We start from the raw sequence: 18,342 nt of genomic DNA on the forward strand, positions 1-18,342 counted from the left end.
AGGCTAAAAACTATAATTTATAGGTAGAGGTCATCAATCGGTGGTGTTGACAATGGATAATCATTGTGAGGTAGACTTTTATGTTTTGTGTCCCACAATAGCAAATAAATGGCTGAAGATGTTGCCACAGTGTATGGCAATTTAGTGATCAACATCCTACACTGATAACCCTTCTTGCTGTAAAGTGAAAATGACTGCCATGTCTAAGTTTGAAATGGCCATCTGAAGATGTTGACTAGCAGAATTGTGAACACAAACACCATTAACCCACTTAAGATTGGAGACAAAATGCACTCTACTGAACTGTAAACTACCCTAAACTACTTTCACATAAGCCCACTACTCACCATTGAGAACCATTTCTACTAGAATATTATGTTCTACAGAAACAACTGATAAAATAAGAGTGAGGCAACCACTCACCTACAGTGGACTGATGTGTGCAGTATAGACCCGTGTAACAGAAAACACTATTCACACCAGCTTTCAAGCTATTATTCTTTCTTGATCAATAGTACACACATTTATGCACATACTCACACAGGTACCCAAAAGTGCACTACCACAGATGTTGTGAGGCTTGCTGCATCCATGGGAGTGTGCATGGTGGGTGTGTGTGTGTGTGTGTGTGTGTGTGTGTGTGTGTGTGTGTGTGTGTGTGTGTGTGTGTGTGTGTACTTTTGCTGGGATGAGTGGCTGCCTTTCCCTTATTGTATGTACTGTTCCATCCAGGTTATTCTGTTACTGTGAAGTTCTACAGAAAGTTGTCTGTACTAAACACTGTATGCCACAACATGACTGTTAAGGACCACATAATTCTTTCCCAACTGTTAGATAGTAGTACGCTGTAATAAAATTGTGAAACTTATGAAACAGTTTTTTGTTTTTGATCTCCAGTCAGATTTTAGCTGACACAGTGTTTCCAAAATGAGCTACGAAACTGCAGGATGTTACGTTATATAATGGTACTATCCTGTTTCCACATCTGTTATATAAGACAATTAGTGCTGCTTAATTATCACACTTGCAAATACAAATCCATATCCTTCCTTAGTAAGAGAGAGTCACGGTGATTCTGTATCCTGGATATATCAATTGCACACTATGTAGAGTCATAATTCACTACACTGTTTTTTTGTAACAAGCTGTTTGATGTAAACTCATATAATAATTTCAGTATAAAGGCACACAGATGGAAACTGAATGGACAATTATATATTATGCTGTGTAATAACAATATAAAATATTACTTTAAAAAGCTTAACGTGCTGTATGAAACTTAAGAGCACAAAGGTCAATAATTCGAGGAATACTTGACAGCTTGAATGTGCGTTGCATCATGTCCCACCAGATACCACTTCGTTTTAACTGTAGTTGATCATTTTATGGATGTTTTGTGGTTGTGGTGGTGGTGAAGCAAGGGGTCAGAAGTGTGTGATTAGTGCTAACTTCTCTGGGTGGAGTTATTAAGACTAATAATATACAAAAAGCCCCACTTCAAATTCTGTCCCAGAAGACTTCATTCTCATAGGAAAATTGATCTGGCAGTATCACACCAATTTTATAGCACCAGAACAATTCACATGGAATCGAAGCTCAGTCTCCACTCAATTGAAGACTTACGTTGTAGTCTGTCTAGCCATACTAGTGAAGTCAATAAGTGCTTTGGAATTCTCTTTCCTAAATCTGTAGGTGCAGTATAAGCACCAATTTCGGCAGCATAGTAGTTAATACAGCCACCCCATCTACGATAAAAATAATTCTACATGCCTACTCCTGATATGTTCATGGACTGTGTGGAACACATAACAGAATTCAGCAGCCAGGCTACTGTTTCCTCAAAGTTTGTCATCCTGTGGGTTCTAGCGATGCAAAATTGAAAAGTTGAAATATTATCTACACAAACAGCCTACTTTTAGTCCTCACTGTATCATATGTTCCTAGGAAGAATGTCTCAAAAAGAAGAGGCTCTCTAAAAGTGACCTGCAGTTTTGATAAAATGCACATCATCACAAATGTGACATCACTATAAGTGAAAGAATAACGTTTAATTTTATAATTTAATGTCTTTGTCAATGTCATAGTCTTACAGTAATGCGCTTCATTTCAGTTGGAGAAGGATGGTGGGAGCAATGAGCTGTGAACTGCTGAAGTCTGAAGTAATCATCCAACAACTGGCCAGAAGTGTTTTTAAGAAATCTTTGGGAAACTAATAATTAAAACTTATGTTTGTAACCCCCCACCCCCAAACAGATCATAAATGAGAGTGTAGTGTTCTAGACAGTGATGAATTGTTTTTATTTTTGTGAATGAGGACTGAGGATTGTTACACAGTGGCAAAAGATCTTTGTACAATGTGTCTGTATTTTTTTTTTAGTTACGTGTATCCTTTTTGCCTGAAGGCAAAAGATGAGGAATTAAATCATCTGCTCATGCAGAGTCATTAATATCTGAGGATGCCTAATACAACCCAAATCACCAACTGCTCCAGAGATAGTACAGGAATGGATATTCACCTAAAATGCTCTCAAAATCGGCATGAAACTCTTCAATCCTTATATGGCTTCCATAGTCCTCTTGGTCCCAATGTTCCACATTAAAGCTCCTGTTTCTGCTAATGATAATTGCAATCAACACAGAGTAACCATTATAAACACACATGAAAGCTGATGCAAATTTTCAGGAAAAAATCATGTTTAACTGACTTCCACTTATTTCTGCAGCAATTCCTAACAGATCCATATAACTGTCACTAGAGATGTTTAGTATACACAGTTTCTATTTTTGATTAATTAAGTAATGTGAAGGAACTAACTTACACTTCTACCAAGTCCTCAGTCAGTATGGGAGGTGATGTATGAAGATGATGCAACTGAACACGAGATGCATATGTTGCCATTCCTGTTAATTGTAGCACCAACTGTTGTGCATCAGGGAATAGCGTTCTAAGAACTTTACCTAAATGAAGACAGAATTGTCGTAATGATGTGTTAAATGTGCAAAAATACAAATACAATAAAAATACAACTAATGCACAATGACAAGAGACAGCAGCTCTGTAATATGCACAATGGAAAACTGCTTAAACAGAAACAAAACTGAATTTCCAAGCTTACAGCCGCCTTCTCACATTCCTTACTAGCAATGCAAGAGAAAGAAATTGAGAGATAAGTACTGTGCAGATAGACATGAAGGTTAAATGACACAGGAAGAGTAAATAATGAAAATTGCATGTTATCTGAGAGTTGACAAAAGAATAACTTAAGTGGTGAGGCCAATAACAAAGGCACAACACCTACAAAAATTAGAAAAGCAAAGCTCTCATTAATAATGAAACCAGAGGAAAACACAGTTACTCTTGTTCTGGCTCAAAGTAAGGGTGCTAAACAACTGTAAGTGAATTGGTAGATTACTTAGCAAGGGGGTGCAAGCTAGAGATAACAATGAGTTAAGTACTAAATACCATTAAAAATTCAACAACAAAAATATATTAAAAATAAAATTTGGTAATTACATGCCATAAAATATGAACTAATAGCCTGAGTAAATATTTTAGCTAATCTCTAAATAGAGCAGAGTATAAAGAGCTGCTTAAATCTGATGCTGATAAAAAATAATCACAAATTAAGGAAAAATCTTATGAAAACACAAAATTAAAAATCAATGAATGAAAGAACTCTACTGCCCCCCCCTCCCCCCAAAAAAAAGTCAATTAATGGCGAAATTTTAAGCATATGCTTCTTCATAAGCACGTCCTCATACTTAATTTGCTGTTTGTTTTGGTAAAAATAATATCATGCTTTCAAAAAGATGAGGATTTCTTTTTTCCAGTGTATTTGATAAAGTGGCACACTACTATGTACACCACGAAAATAAATGTTTAAATATAGATTGCATTGGGATGACATCTTTCTTTTTAATGAACAAAATGTGAAATAGTACTACCATCAAAGTATAGTCAACTCATTCTCCCTCAATATCGTTCAACTAATTCTTAAACTACAGTACACAACCTTCTGCACACAAGCGAATTCAGAAGTATACAAACAGTAATATCTGGTGGGCAAAAACAGAAATTTTTTGTATACTGACAAAGAAATCAAATTAATTTTGCATTGGAAACTTAATATCTTTTGAAGAAGTCATTACATTCTTTCTGTAGGTCAAGAGATTATTGTTTTTCTTGCTAACACTAAAACATGAAAATACAGTAATTCAATGCAGATATATTTAGAGAAAAATTTAAACTTACCAATGAAATGTGGATACATTCGACCCATCAATTGTGTAAGTGAAGAAAGATCACGCAGTAGACAGTGGAGACGAACGCACTCATGTTCGGCAGTGACTGAAAGTTGACGCTTTGAAACATCTACAGCCTGTTCAAGGTGCAAGTAGATGTTTGCTGCTTCCTTCCATGGCTCATACTATAAAAGTTTATAAAGTTCATCAATTTTGTTTTGATGATGTGTCTAAGACAAAAGGAAAAGAAACTGCCTTTCTTTTTACATATGCATGTATACTGTTATAAAATGTCAGAGGTAATTTGATATAAAAAACCATATGATAAAAGTTTTCAATATAAATAATCAATATTTGAAAATATAATGTAATATGGATAGATAAAAAGTTTATCCACCAAGTGGCAGCAGAAGAAAATGCTTATAAAAGAAATGGAAATGTGCAACCTTTCAGAGTCAGTGATCCCTTCTTCTGGCAGAATAGTTGAAGGGAAAGTAAAAGAGATGAAGGAAAAGGACTGGTACAGTTTAGGAAGTGAGGGGAGTTATGGAAAAGTCACCCTGAACACCAGGTCAGGGGAGACTTACTGGACGGGATGAGAAGGAAAGACTGATTGTTGCAGACCGCACCAGATGAAATATGAAAATCTGAAAGCTTAAAGGTGAAAGATAGGGTAATAACCATGACAGAGATTACTGACAACACGGAAAAGTTAACAAGAGTGGAAAGCCAAGTGCACTATATGTGGTAGATGGGGATGGGAAAGGGATAGGGGTCAGGGCAAGTGTGGTGTGGCAGGTCAGAAAGTAAGATATATATAAAAAAAACTAATAGTTGCTGAAAAGAAATGCTGAGACTGAAGAAAGTACATAAATTTATACCAGGTGGATAGTGAGGACTAAGGACATGTTGTAAAGCCGGTTCCCACCTGCAGAGTTCTGAGAAACAGGTGCTAGGAGGGGATAATCAAGATGGCATATGTGGTGATACAGGCACTGTGTCATGACTATCATATTGTAGAGCATGCTCTGCAACAGGCTATTGTGTGTTACTAGTACCCACACTCTGTCTATGCCCATTCATCCTAACTGATAACTTGGTGGTGGTCATGACGATGTAAAAGGCTGAAAAGTATTTACATAACAGCTGGTACATGAGGGAAGTCATTTCACAGGTAGCTCTCCGTTTGATGTATACGTTTTGCCACTTATAGGGCTGGTACAGGTGGTGGAGGGTGGTGCACGGCAAGTCTTACGATGGGGACAGTCACAGGGGCAGGAACCAAAGGGTAGGGAAATCGTTGCATAAGGAGCATATGGTTGGTTGGTTTGGGCAGTACAGGGACCAAACTACATGGTTCATGGTTATCAGTCCCAAGCATATGGTCTGAGCAGGATATTGCAAAGATTGAGTTTGGGGGGGGGGGGGGGGGGGGCAGCCGAAAGACGTTCTTGCTGTGGTGGGAAAATGTCAGGCAAATGGACCTCATTTCAGGGCACAATGTTATGAAGGTATAAGCTTATTGGAGTAGCTGCTTAATAAACGCAAGAACAGGATAATATTGAATGACACGAGGTGTACTCCTAAGTTGTTTTTTGTTGGGATTGGCAGTAAAAAAGATTGGACGTATGGCCCAGGAAATCTGCTTTTGAACTAAGCAGGTGGGTCAATTACATGCAGTACAAGCTGAGGTGAGAACGGTGGTGTATTGCTGTAAAGAGTCTGCATATGAACAAATACATTTTCCTCGAATGCCAAGGCTGTTGAGGAGGAATGTTTGACATGGAAAGGACGGAAACTGTCAAAATGTAAGTACTGTTGTTGGTTAGTAGGTTTAATGTGAACAGAAGTAAATAGCTGACCCTCAATGAGTATGAGGTCAACAGCAAGTAAAGTGGTAAGGGATTAAGAATAGGACCATGTGAAATTTAATTGACAGAATGTATTTTGAGATTCCAAAAATTTCAACAGCTCAACCTCACCATGAGTCAACATGCTAAAGACATCATCATAGTATCTAAACCAAACTATGGGTTGAAGGCTTATGGATCACAGGTAAGCCCTCTTCAAGTGTCACACAAAAAAGTTGGCTTAGGAAGCAGCCATGCTGGTTCCCACGGCTGTACCCCTGATCTGTTTGTGTGCCCCTCAAAGGTAAAGTAGTTGTTTGTGAGTATGCAGTTAATCAAGGTGAGCAGGAAGGACATCAAAGCTTTTTAATCAGGTGGGTGGTAATTGAGGTATGTTAACCATGTATATGTGGCATCAATGGTGGCGAGCAAGGTGTGTTGTGAAGTGGGTGGGCACAGACATCAGGTGATCTAAGAAATGCTTTGTTTCTTTGATATAGGAAGGGAGTCTTTGTACTATAGGTTGCAGGTATTGATGTAACAAGCTACTTTCCTTTGTGTTCATTTCATCCTCACTGACAGTCAGCTGCACACTTCTGTTCACATTAAACCTATGAACAAACAGTACAGTAAACTCTTGATTATTTATAGGCAGTTAATCGCAGCCTATTTCCTAAATTCACCACTGCTGGTCCACATTTTCACTTGTATTTGCACCTCTCATTGCCCCAAATTGTTGTTCCAAGGATTCTCTTACTGCCTCATTGTTCTCTCTTAGCTTTTCCAGGTCCCATCTCTGCTTTCTCCTTCCATGCTGTCGCATCCTCTTCAATCTTGATCCGATGTCTGCAACCAAAAGGTTGTGATCAGAATTGACGTCAGCAGCTGGCAGAGTCTTAGCGTCTTTCACACCACCCCTAAACATGTGTTTGATGAGTATGTAGTCCATCTGGTATCTGTTAATGTCTCCCGGGTCCTTCCTTCTGTACAATTTACTCTACCTTTTATGGAACCAAGTGTTCATCACTACCAAGTCGTTCCTCTGACGGAATTTCACTAACATCCCTCCTCTGTCATTTCTTCTTCCTAATCCATATTGATCCACTATGTTTGCTTCTCTACCTTGTCCAACCACACTATTAAAGTTGCCCATGATTATGGTGTTTACTCTTCCTCTGCCTTCAGAATGTATGATATCTTCTATTTCATCGTAAATTTTCTCCACTTCTTTGTCGTCATGGTCTGACACTGGCATGTACACTTGTTCTATCAGACTGTCCACTGGTTGTGTACTTACTTTCACAAACATTAAACAATCACTATGGCATCCCACTTTAGTCACTCTTTGAACTATTTGATTTCGCATCACTATTGCCACACCACAATCAAAACCTTTTCCATCAGTATAAAACATTGTGTAATTACCTGATGTTACTTCACCCCTATCTGCCCACCTCACTTCATTTAAACCCATTATGTTCACTTCAGAGGAGGCAGATGCAAGTACTTATCTACAATGGATTTGTATAACAGGTACCACCAGTTGGAGGTAGTACCAGGAGATAGACCTACAATGGCTTTTTCTGTCCCATGGAGGCATTTTCAGTATCGTCGGATGCCATTCAGGCTTAAAATGCACCAGCCACATTTAAAAGATTGCTTGATGGAGTTTCGCTTGGCCTGAAACCAATGAAGTACATTGGTCTATCTTGATGATATTGTACTTTTTTCCAGCACGGTTGTACACAGGAAATGGTTACAGGAAGTATCTGACAGACTAAGAGCAGTACATCTTATACTAAGTATTGATGAATGTAATTTTGCACAGACTCAAGTCAAGTACTTAGGCCACATCATTAATGAGGAAGATGTATGAATCAATCCATTTTCTGTGTTTTCAGCACAAGTAATTTATACATTTTAGCGAGGAAAGTGAGTTTTTAAAATTGAAAGTGAGTTTTTAAAATTGCAAGCAAGCAGTGGCTCCAGGTCATTCTGGATCTGGTGGTCAGCCTGTATGGATTGGTCCTGAGGTAGCATGTTGGTAAGCTGACAATGTGGTTTCAGACATGTAAAAATGATAGATTTTGGGTGGCCAGCAGCCGTGTGAATACTTTAACATTCATTTGTACTAATGAAATTTCTGAGTCAAGTGGTACAAACTATTTTGTGACCATTTGGTGATGTGCAGGCTTGAATTTTAACACTTTGACGATTAGGCAGCTAGAGTGTTGACAACTGGTTAACACTGCACATTTTCAGTTTTTATAACTTTGTGTAGTAGGTTCTATTGCACAGAATTCAAATCAGTTTATTGGAACTGAAAGACAGATCTTTTCTATATGAAATGCTGTAAAGGAAGACATTTACATCTGTGATTTTTTTATACTGAAATGAAACTGTTTTTATAACAACAAAAAATGTTTTCATCTTTAATTTCCTAAATGAACATGAGATTAGAATTTGCTGGTACTAAAAATAAAACTACTTGAAAATGTGGTTGTCTTTATTTAAAATTATTTAGTTGCTTTTAGTTTAGTGGGAGAAATTTTGAAACATTCTGGAAAACGAAGTCCTACATCACATTCTGCACAAACTTTATGTCTCCTCTGTGATCATTTTGACTTTTCTGAAGCTGGAATCAATCTAGGAAAATGTTTTCCACTGACTATTTAAAAAGTTAACTGTTTTGGGTGGAAGTTTATTCAACCAGACCACCTCTGTTCAGATGGAATTACAATTTCCTTGAGACTTATGAGTCTCAACTTTATCTTCAATAATGATAGAAGCTGAAGTAATGAATTTAAATTTGTGCCCTGGCCAGGACTTGAACCCAGGTCTCATCCTTACTAGGCAGATGTGCAAGCCATTACACCACTGTAGTAATTTGGTTAATGCAGCTGCACAGACTACCCTAGTCCAATGCTTTCCCTAACACAAACTTGGGCTGAATGCATGAGTTGAAGTTTGTGTTAGGGAGGGCATTACACTGGGGTAGTCCATGCAGCTGTAGTTAACCATTCCGCTACATTGGTGTAAAAGCTAGCACATCTGCCTAGTAAGCAGGAGACCAGGGTTCAAGTCCTCGCCATGGCAAAAATTTTAATTCATTTTTTCGGCTTCTATCATTATTGCAGTCCATCTTTGCTCACCAAAGACAATGCCAATTAAGTAATGAACTCAACAAGATGTTTATTAGTTGGTATTGACCTTTTACATAGAACGTACGAGTTAACAACCACCATAGTGAAAGGTGTGTGTGTGTGTGTGTGTGTGTGTGTGTGTGTGTGTGTGTGAGAGAGAGAGAGAGAGAGAGAGAGAGAGAGAGAGAGAGTGAGAGAGTGTGTGTGTGTGTGTGTGTGTGTGTGAGAGAGAGAGAGAGAGAGAGAGAGAGAGAGAGAGAGAGAGTGTTTAGATGTTGACACTAGATGCTGTCATACTGTGTTGTTTCAATAAAATCTTCTCAATTTACAAGCCACACCATTTCAAATAAAAGATTTGAGCTCTCAATAGCTGTCACCACCATCATCATGAGGAGTTGAAATCCCTGACTGCCGGGGCTGGCATGCTGTTTTGCTTATATAAATGTAATGGCAGCCTCTGGAACCTTCCAGAGAAGACCAGAATGGCATATGCATGGAAGGCTCGTTAGGCAGCTCAGTTCCACTGCACGACCAAGTGACATCACATGGCGCGAGCAACTGGTGATGCGTTTGAAACGGCTGTTCTTGCATTCCGACAAGTGTCAAGCCTATGTCTCTGCTTTCAATGAATGTCCAAAGCTTGCTCCATACTCTACTAAGAGTGTACCCTAGGATCCTGTTAAAATTGTTGCTTTTAATTCTAATTTCCGACACTTCCTTGACAACAGAATTCCAGAATGATGGTGTTTGTGCCTAAACTCTTGTTCTTTCAAACTGTCTATTATGGCCGTTTTCTAGGCAATGTTCAGTTGCGGCTGACTTTCTCAAGTTCCCTCTGTTTCATATGTCATGAATGCTCTGAACAATTCTCAACAACAGTGCAAATAGTTTGACCCTTCTAAATGCTACCACATTCACATAGAGCACCATACAAGCCAGGAACTCTCAGATCTATGTTGTCTTTCACAGGGTATAACACATCTCTTATCTTGGAGGCAGGCCGTAGCACTGGTTTCAGTCCTTGTCTCTTCAGCATACATCCTATCTTGCTAGTAGTTGCTCCATAGTATGGAAGGAATGCAGCTGGATTGGTCTCTTTTTGCTATTTCGTAACGCACCTTTCGTTGGTGGCACTCGAAAGCTTTAGCAATTTCTCTCTTACTGTAACCATTTTCTCTGAATACACACACTTCAAATGCTGAAATTCCGACTCTAGATGGACGCTGTCAGAAAAAAAAAATCTTTGCCCTGTGTACTAAAGTGTTCAGTGCACTTTCTTGTGTATGGTGTGGTGAAAACTGCTGGTGCTCAAATACTGGCCAGTACGCATAGATTTCCTGTACACTGAATGACTAAACCGCCCTCCCACTCAACTAAAACATCCAAGAATGGAAGCTTGCCATCCCTCTTCAGCTCGACAATAAATTTAATGTTGGGATGGACACCGTTCATGTTGTCAACAAACTCATACAGTGCATTTTCACAATGAGGCTATATGAAGGAGGTGTCGTCAACGTACCATAGCAAGCAAGATGAACATAACCTCACGCAGTTCAGGTCTTGTTCCTCATAAGTGCTCCATGAAAAAGTTTGCAACAGCTGGAGACAGTGGGGATTCCATGGCCGTGCTCTCTGTCATCTCATAATATTCGTTGCAGTACAGAAAGTTTGTTGTTGTTAAGGCATGGTGGAAAGGCTTCACGATATCAGATGGAAACTGTTGGGCCAAAAATTTCAATGTGTCTTGCACCAGTGCTCTCGTAAAAAGTGACACCACCCAGACTACACATTATGTCAGTTTGGCCTATCTTTGTGAGACTTTGATTTCTCCCAGCATATACGATGTTCAAATAAATTAGAGGAATGCAGCCGGGTGGTGTCATCGACAACGTCTGACATTTCAACAAGAGAAGACCCTGCCGTTTTTAGGGCATAACTGCAGCAAGTAAACACTGTGCTAGGGAATTTAAAACCTCGGTTACAGTTCCTGCTATTGGGATGGTGTTATTAAGGAAACTGTTGAAATTAAATTAGCAAGTGATCTTATAAATAGAGAAGGTGATTTTTATATAAATTCTGTATGGAATCCTGCTCTCTCCCTTGTCAAAAAACACAGAGCCAGAGTTAATGCCACCTCACCTTTTGATTAAACAGTGGGAAATCCGGGATGGATTGTCACCTGTTAATTATTAATTTCACTATTCATAACTTCTGACATTGGTCATCTTTGGTTTTTGTGAATGTTATCTTTCTGGAGTTTCTCTAAAACCAAGTTTTAAATTCTCCTGCACAGCACTTAATTGTTGGCAGTTATACTTTGAAAATGGCATGTCTGCTCCTGTCGAAATAGCGGCGGTTGTTGATTATGTCACCTGGCTGCATCCCAATTAGTTATTTGAACATGGCCTATCTTTATTTTCCTGAGGGTCTCAACAAATGGCTGAGAGTTAACATGATGTTCGCAGTGTCCCAGTTCGGGTGCTAATAAATGTGCCAGATGTTTTGCCAATCAGTAGGTGGGTGAACTAATTGCACTAACTATAGGTCTCTTATGTTTAGTTGTCAAAATAAATACATCCTTAGAGTGTTTTTGTTTCACAGGCAGGAAATGGTCTCTTCTGTGAGAAGGAAGTTATTTTCCGAACCATTATGCTTCTACATCTTTAGCTAGACATATTCTATTTTTCATTACTGCACCAACCGCCTCAGTTTTGTATCACAATAAATGTTCAATGTTCGAACAGATCAGGGCTGACATAAAACCAATCACCACATAGGGTGTGGCCTTCACCATAGACACTTTCACACAGTCTGTTTACTACATGCAAAATCCTGTTATTAGCATTTGCCTAACTAACAGAATATATTTCAAATTTCTAAATGTAGCCACTTTCAGTGTTACATAACATAAAAAAATTTTATGCCATATCTGTTAGGCTTATTTTTTATGTAGACCTCGAAACTAAGTCTACTGTGAAAATGGCAAATTCCTTCATCTATAGCGAGATTTTCACCTGGTTTATATGTTCCTTAATTTTTCTCATGGATATACGAAAGATGGATCTCGCCTTGTGAATAGGATTATGCCCTCCTCGATGTTTTGAAATAAAAGTCACGTTATCTATAAGATGCAGAATTGACAAACAGTGATCTCTTGGTAACCATTTTCCCACAAAGGAGATCTGAAGTATTGTAGACCAATAGGTCAATTTCAGTTTTCTAATAAGGTGCACACAATTATCAGGAAAACTTTTGGAAAAATAGATTTATTTGAGATATTGCTACAATGTCTCAAAATTCTTCGAAGTACAGCTTTTGAGTGTTGACACACTTTAGCCTGTGGCTTTTCTTTGACTTGAAGGCTGCCCGGTAGGCAGATTTTGGTAGGTCCTTAAGCAGTATGCATTCAAGATCCTTTAACAGTACTGGTGTTCCCATGGTGACTTCCTTTGAAGGAGGGTTTCAGCAATTTCACTTTTGGGAATAGCAAATACTCTGTTGGTGCCAAGTCTGCTTCTTTCTTCTTAGCATTTGTAGGTAAAAATGCACCATTCTCTCTCTGCCCCTCAGGTACAAATTCATAGTGGACCAATCTCTTGGCATTGAAGAAAATGATGAGTATGGGTTTCACTATCAATTTACTCATTTGAACTTTGTTTTGGATGAGGTGATGCTGCAGTGGGCCATTGAGAACTTTGGCACTTAGTTTCCAGATTGTATTCGAATATCCAGAAGTAGTCTCTATTGCATTGTCCAAAGAGCTGGGGCCTTCTTCAATGCATCGCTGGAGGTCTTTGCAAGCAGACACTTGCCCTGCTTTTGCCATCTGTCAAGACCTTTGGGACAAAATTAGTGCAGATCTTTCACTTTGCCAAATTTTCAGTGATAACATTTCCACTGTCATCTTATCAATGCCAATTGGATTTGTGACCATGTGCACACTTAACCAATGGTCTGAATTCAGCACTTCATGCACACCTTGCACACTGTTATTGGTTTTTGATGCCAATGGCCATTTTGCATAGGGCTCGTCATCCACACACTCTTGGCCATCTCTGAAGAACCTGTACCATTTAAAAACTGTAGATTATGAAATTCTTTCATCCTTGAACATTTGGCAAATCGTGGCCCAAGTCTCTATGCCCGACTTCCCAGTCCAACACAAAATTTGACACTGTACCACTGTTCCATCATTTGCTGCATTTGGCACTTGAAATGGGTCACTCATCAGGGTCCCCCTAAAAACACGATCTCATTTGAATGAAGGCTCGCAGTACAGTGGCGCCGGGCAAGTCTTGTTCACATCCCCACCATCAACTGTGTGAGGTGTGTGCACACTGCAGCGTACAGTCACGTCTGAAAAAAGTTGTTCCCGATACTCTTTGGGCAGATATGTATGTAAAACCACACCAAAGAAATTTACATGTTCATGAATTTCACAGTACTCCAATTATGTCAAACTGAGTGCTGCATCAGGTTCTACGTTGCATTTAGCTTGTCAATAGTTATCATAGCACAGTGGTTTGTCTCTCGGGTTATCATTTTCAGCAGTTCATCAAAAAAGCAGGAGAAACAATCAAACACAGAAGGATTCTGGTCAATTCGAATCTGAATCCCACTTAATTCTTCAAAAAAATCGAAGCTGTGGAGCAGTGGTATCGTCAATCTGTCCACTGCCTAATCGAAAGAGGCTTACTGATAGGTTGAGTCAAATGATCTCTGATGCATCAATGCCTGTAACTTCATCATGAGAACTCACTGACTCTTCATCATCAGAAATGCATTCTTCATCTATAGCATAAATTATAAAATTATGCCATCTTGTGCACAGTAGACAATACACACACTTACAGAAAAAATGCGACGAAATAAATTGCATATCGTCACTGCCTCTGAATGAAGCTCAGACTCACTATTGTCTAACAGAAATACTCTCTCATAATCACATAAGCCAATCTTAAAGACAAACACAAAACGAGAGGCCAACAACACAGACAACAACTGAGGCCCTCTGTTCTGCCTGTAACCTTATGAGGTCCTGTGAGTGACAACAAGATGAATCAGCACATCGGAAAAAAGTAACTTTCCTTTCCTATGAATGAGAAGTGCTGCCAAATGTAATTTTTTCATGGTAGTACAAGCATCACAGAATAACTTTTTGTGTAAATCCATGTGACATAGGAGCTATGTCGCTTGTCTTGAAAGTGTTAACTTACTTTGGTTGCCCTTTTCTAATTAATATGGAATGGAATTAAAGAATGTGTTTGCGAAGCTAAGTGTTTTAATATGTTGATCAACATGGTGGACTTCATGTATTTGTGAACTGGTGAATATGTTGTTTTCAATTTAAGGTAGCAGGTCTCTGTTTTCCACATACCAGCGATGTTTGGTTAGCATTTGGGGGTTCTGTTATTCTACCTGCACAAGCTTAACTGCATTATTATTATAGTATTACATGTTTAAATTATTTATTATAGGACCCCTACACCCATGAACCATGGAACTTGCTGTTGGTGGGGAGGCTTGCGTGCCTCAGTGATACAGATGGCCGTACCATAGGTGCAACCACAACGGAGGGGTGTCTGTTGAGAAGCCAGACAAACGTGTGGTTCCTGAAGAGGGGCAGCAGCCTTTTCAGTTGTTGCAGGAGGAACAGTCTGGATGATTTTTTTTTTTTTGTGGTTTTCGGGCGCACAACGTCAATGGTCATTAGCGCCCTGACTACTCTAAGAATGCACCGCGAGGCACAAGTTGACAACAACAACTAAAAGGGAAAACACAATAAAAGACAGACTGACAGGCATAAGATTAAAAAACATCATCAAATGTCCTTAGCGAGGTTTGTCAAATTGATAAAACAAAGAACACGAGCAGCTGCTCGTGGGTCATCCGCTAAAATGGCATCTAAAGTATTAGGCAGGTTAAGATCGAGGCGCAGTGTGGTAAGATCTGGACAGGACATTAAAATATGTCTAACCGACAGCAAGTGCCCACATTGGCAGAACGGCGCCGGCGCAGCCGTCAGCAGATGGCGATGGCTGAACCGGCAGTGTCCAATTCTTAACCTTGCTAAAACGACCTCCTCCCGCCGAGAAGGGCGTGAGGAGGACGTCCAAGCCACGGGAAGAGGTTTTAAGGCCCGAAGCTTGTTGTCGGTAAGTGCAGCCCAATCGGCATGCCACAGCGACACAACGCGCCGACAAATGACCCTGCTAAAATCGGACGAAGGGACACAACAAGAAGCTGTCCGAGGCTGGAGGACCGCAGCCTTGGCCGCGGCATCTGCAGCTTTGTTCCCAGGGATACCGACATGGCCAGGAACCCACATAAAGCTAACCGGCGTACCGACGTCCACCAGCTGCTGAAGAGAGCGTTGGATCCGGTGTACGAAAGGGTGAACCGGGTACGGATCACTGAGGCTCTGGATGGCGCTCAGGGAATCTGAGCAGATGACATAAGCAGAATGTCGGTGGCGGCAAATGTAAAGAACAGCCTGGTAGAGGGCAAAGAGCTCAGCTGTGAAGACCGAACAATGGCCATGGAGCCGGTATTGGAAACTTTGTGCCCCGACAATAAAGGAACACCCGACCCCGTCATTGGTCTTAGAGCCATCTGTATAAATGAAAGTCATGTTGTTGAACTTCGAACGAAGTTCCAAAAAACGGGAGTGGTAGACCGAACCGGGGGTGACCTCTTTTGGGAGTGAGCTGAGGTCGAGGTGAACGCGGACCTGAGCCTGGAGCCAAGGTGGCGTGCGGCTCTCGCCCACTCGAAAGGTTGCAGGGAGTGAAAAATGAAGGTGTTGAAGGAGGCGACGAAAGCGAACTCCAGGTGGCAGCAAGGCAGAGACAGACAACCCGTATTGAAGGTCAAGAGAGTCGTCAAAAAAGGAACGATAAGACGGATGGTCGGGCATTGACAGTAGCCGACAGGCATACCGACAAAGCAGTATATCGCGCCGGTAGGTGAGTGGCAATTCGCCAGCGTCAGCATGAAGACTCTCTACGGGACTGGTATAAAATGCTCCGATCGCAAGTCGTAAACCCCGATGTTGTATGGAGTTGAGGCGGCGTAAGATGGATGGCCGTGCAGAGGAGTATACGAAGCTCCCATAATCCAGCTTGGAGCGGACGATCGACTGATATAGACGAAGTAGGACGGTTCGATCCGCTCCCCACGACATACCACTGAGAACACGGAGGACATTTAAAGAACGGGTACAACGGGCGGCCAAATATGACACATGTGGAGACCAGCTAAGTTTCCTGTCAAAGGTAAGGCCTAAAAATTTGATTGTCTCCACGAGTGGGAGAGCAACGGGACCGAGTCGTAAGGACGGTGGGAGAAACTCTTTGTAGCGCCAGAAGTTAATACAGACCGTCTTCTCGGCAGAAAAACGGAAGCCATTGGCGACACTCCAGGAGTAAAGACGGTCAAGAGAACGCTGAAGACAGCGCTCCAGGACACGTGGACACTGCGCGCTGCAATAGATGGTAAAATCGTCCACGAAAAGGGAGCCTGATACATCAGCTGGGAGGCAATCCATTATTGGATTGATTGCGATGGTGAAGAGAGCGACGCTCAAAACTGAGCCCTGTGGCACCCCATTCTCCTGGCGAAAGGTGTCGGACAGGACAGAACCCACACGTACCCGAAACTGTCGATCCATTAAAAAGGAACGAATAAAAAGAGGGAGGCGACCGCGAAAGCCCCATGTATGCAGGGTGCGGAGAATGCCCGGCCTCCAACAGGTGTCGTAAGCCTTCTCCAAATCAAAGAACACAGCTGCGGTCGGGCACTTCCGCAAGAAGTTATTCATAATGAAGGTCGACAAGGTAACCAGATGGTCAACAGCAGAGCGGCGCCTTCGAAATCCACATTGTACATTGGTAAGTAGGTGTCGAGATTCGAGCAGCCAAACCAATCGAGAGTTAACCATTCGCTCCATCACTTTACAGACACAGCTGGTAAGCGAGATAGGTCGATAACTGGAAGGCAAGTGCTTGTCCTTCCCCGGCTTAGGAATCGGGACAACAATAGACTCGCGCCAGCATGCGGGAACATGTCCCTCAATCCAGATGCGATTGTATGTACGAAGAAGAAAACCTTTACCCGCAGGAGAAAGGTTCTTCAGCATCTGAATATGAATAGAATCAGGCCCTGGAGCAGAGGACCGTGATCGGCCAAGTGCGGTGTCGAGTTCCCGCATGGTGAATGGTGCATTATAACTTTCACAATTCGAGGAGCGGAAGTCAGGTGGCCTAGCCTCCTCTGCCTGTTTGCAGGGGAGGAAGGCAGGGTGGTAATGAGCGGAGCTCGAAACCTCGGCGAAAAAGTGGCCGAAGGCATTGGAGACAGCCTCAGGGGCCACAAGGACTTCATTCGCGACCTTCAAGCCAGAAACTGGGGAGTGGACCTTAGTGCCAGATAGCCGGCGCAGGCTACCCCAGACAACAGAAGAAGGAGTAGAACTGTTGAAGGTGCTTGTGAAAGCAGCCCAGCTGGCTTTCTTGCTTTCTTTAATAATACGACAACACTGAGCACGTAATCGTTTATAATTAATACAATTCACCACTGTAGGGTGGCGTTTAAAGGTGCGTAAAGCACGTCGACGAGCACGTAAAGCGTCTCTACATGCTGCGGTCCACCAGGGGACCGGTACGCGATGTGGAGAAGAAGTAGGGTGAGGGATGGAATATTCAGCAGCAGCGAGAATGACTTCCGTGAGGTGTGCGACCTGACGATCGCAGCTCGTGAAGGTTTGATCCTGAAAGGTCGCCCTAGAAGAGAAGAGCCCCCAGTCTGCCTTGGAGATGGTCCAACGAGAGGAGCACGGAGAGGGAGTATGCTGCAGGAGATGGATAACACACGGGAAGTGGTCGCTCGAATATGTATCAGCAAGTGCATACCACTCAAACCGGCGTGCAAGTTGGGGAGTACATATAGAGAGGTCTAAATGGGAATAGGTATGAGATGTGTCCGAAAGAAAAGTAGGGGCGCCAGTATTGAGGCAGACAAGATCGAGCTGGTTGAAAAGGTCTGCTAACAAGGAGCCCCTCGGGCAGGATGCTGGAGAGCCCCAAAGAGGATGGTGGGCATTGAAGTCT

At 41.4% G+C, this 18,342-nt stretch overlaps 1 protein-coding gene across 1 annotated transcript in view; it reads right to left on the reverse strand.

Moving 5' to 3' along the window:
* LOC124716462 (exportin-6-B) overlaps positions 1–18,342 on the reverse strand; it is a gene marked incomplete in the record, with an annotated part of 329,183 nt that overhangs the window by 86,360 nt on the left and 224,481 nt on the right. The window contains 2 exon segments of the mRNA XM_047243176.1: positions 2,820–2,958; positions 4,253–4,427. Coding sequence (XP_047099132.1) covers positions 2,820–2,958; positions 4,253–4,427 — 314 coding nt within the window.

This window comes from Schistocerca piceifrons, chromosome 1 (genome assembly GCF_021461385.2).
Source record: "Schistocerca piceifrons isolate TAMUIC-IGC-003096 chromosome 1, iqSchPice1.1, whole genome shotgun sequence".
In the NCBI taxonomy this organism is placed as follows: Eukaryota; Metazoa; Arthropoda; class Insecta; order Orthoptera; family Acrididae; genus Schistocerca; species Schistocerca piceifrons.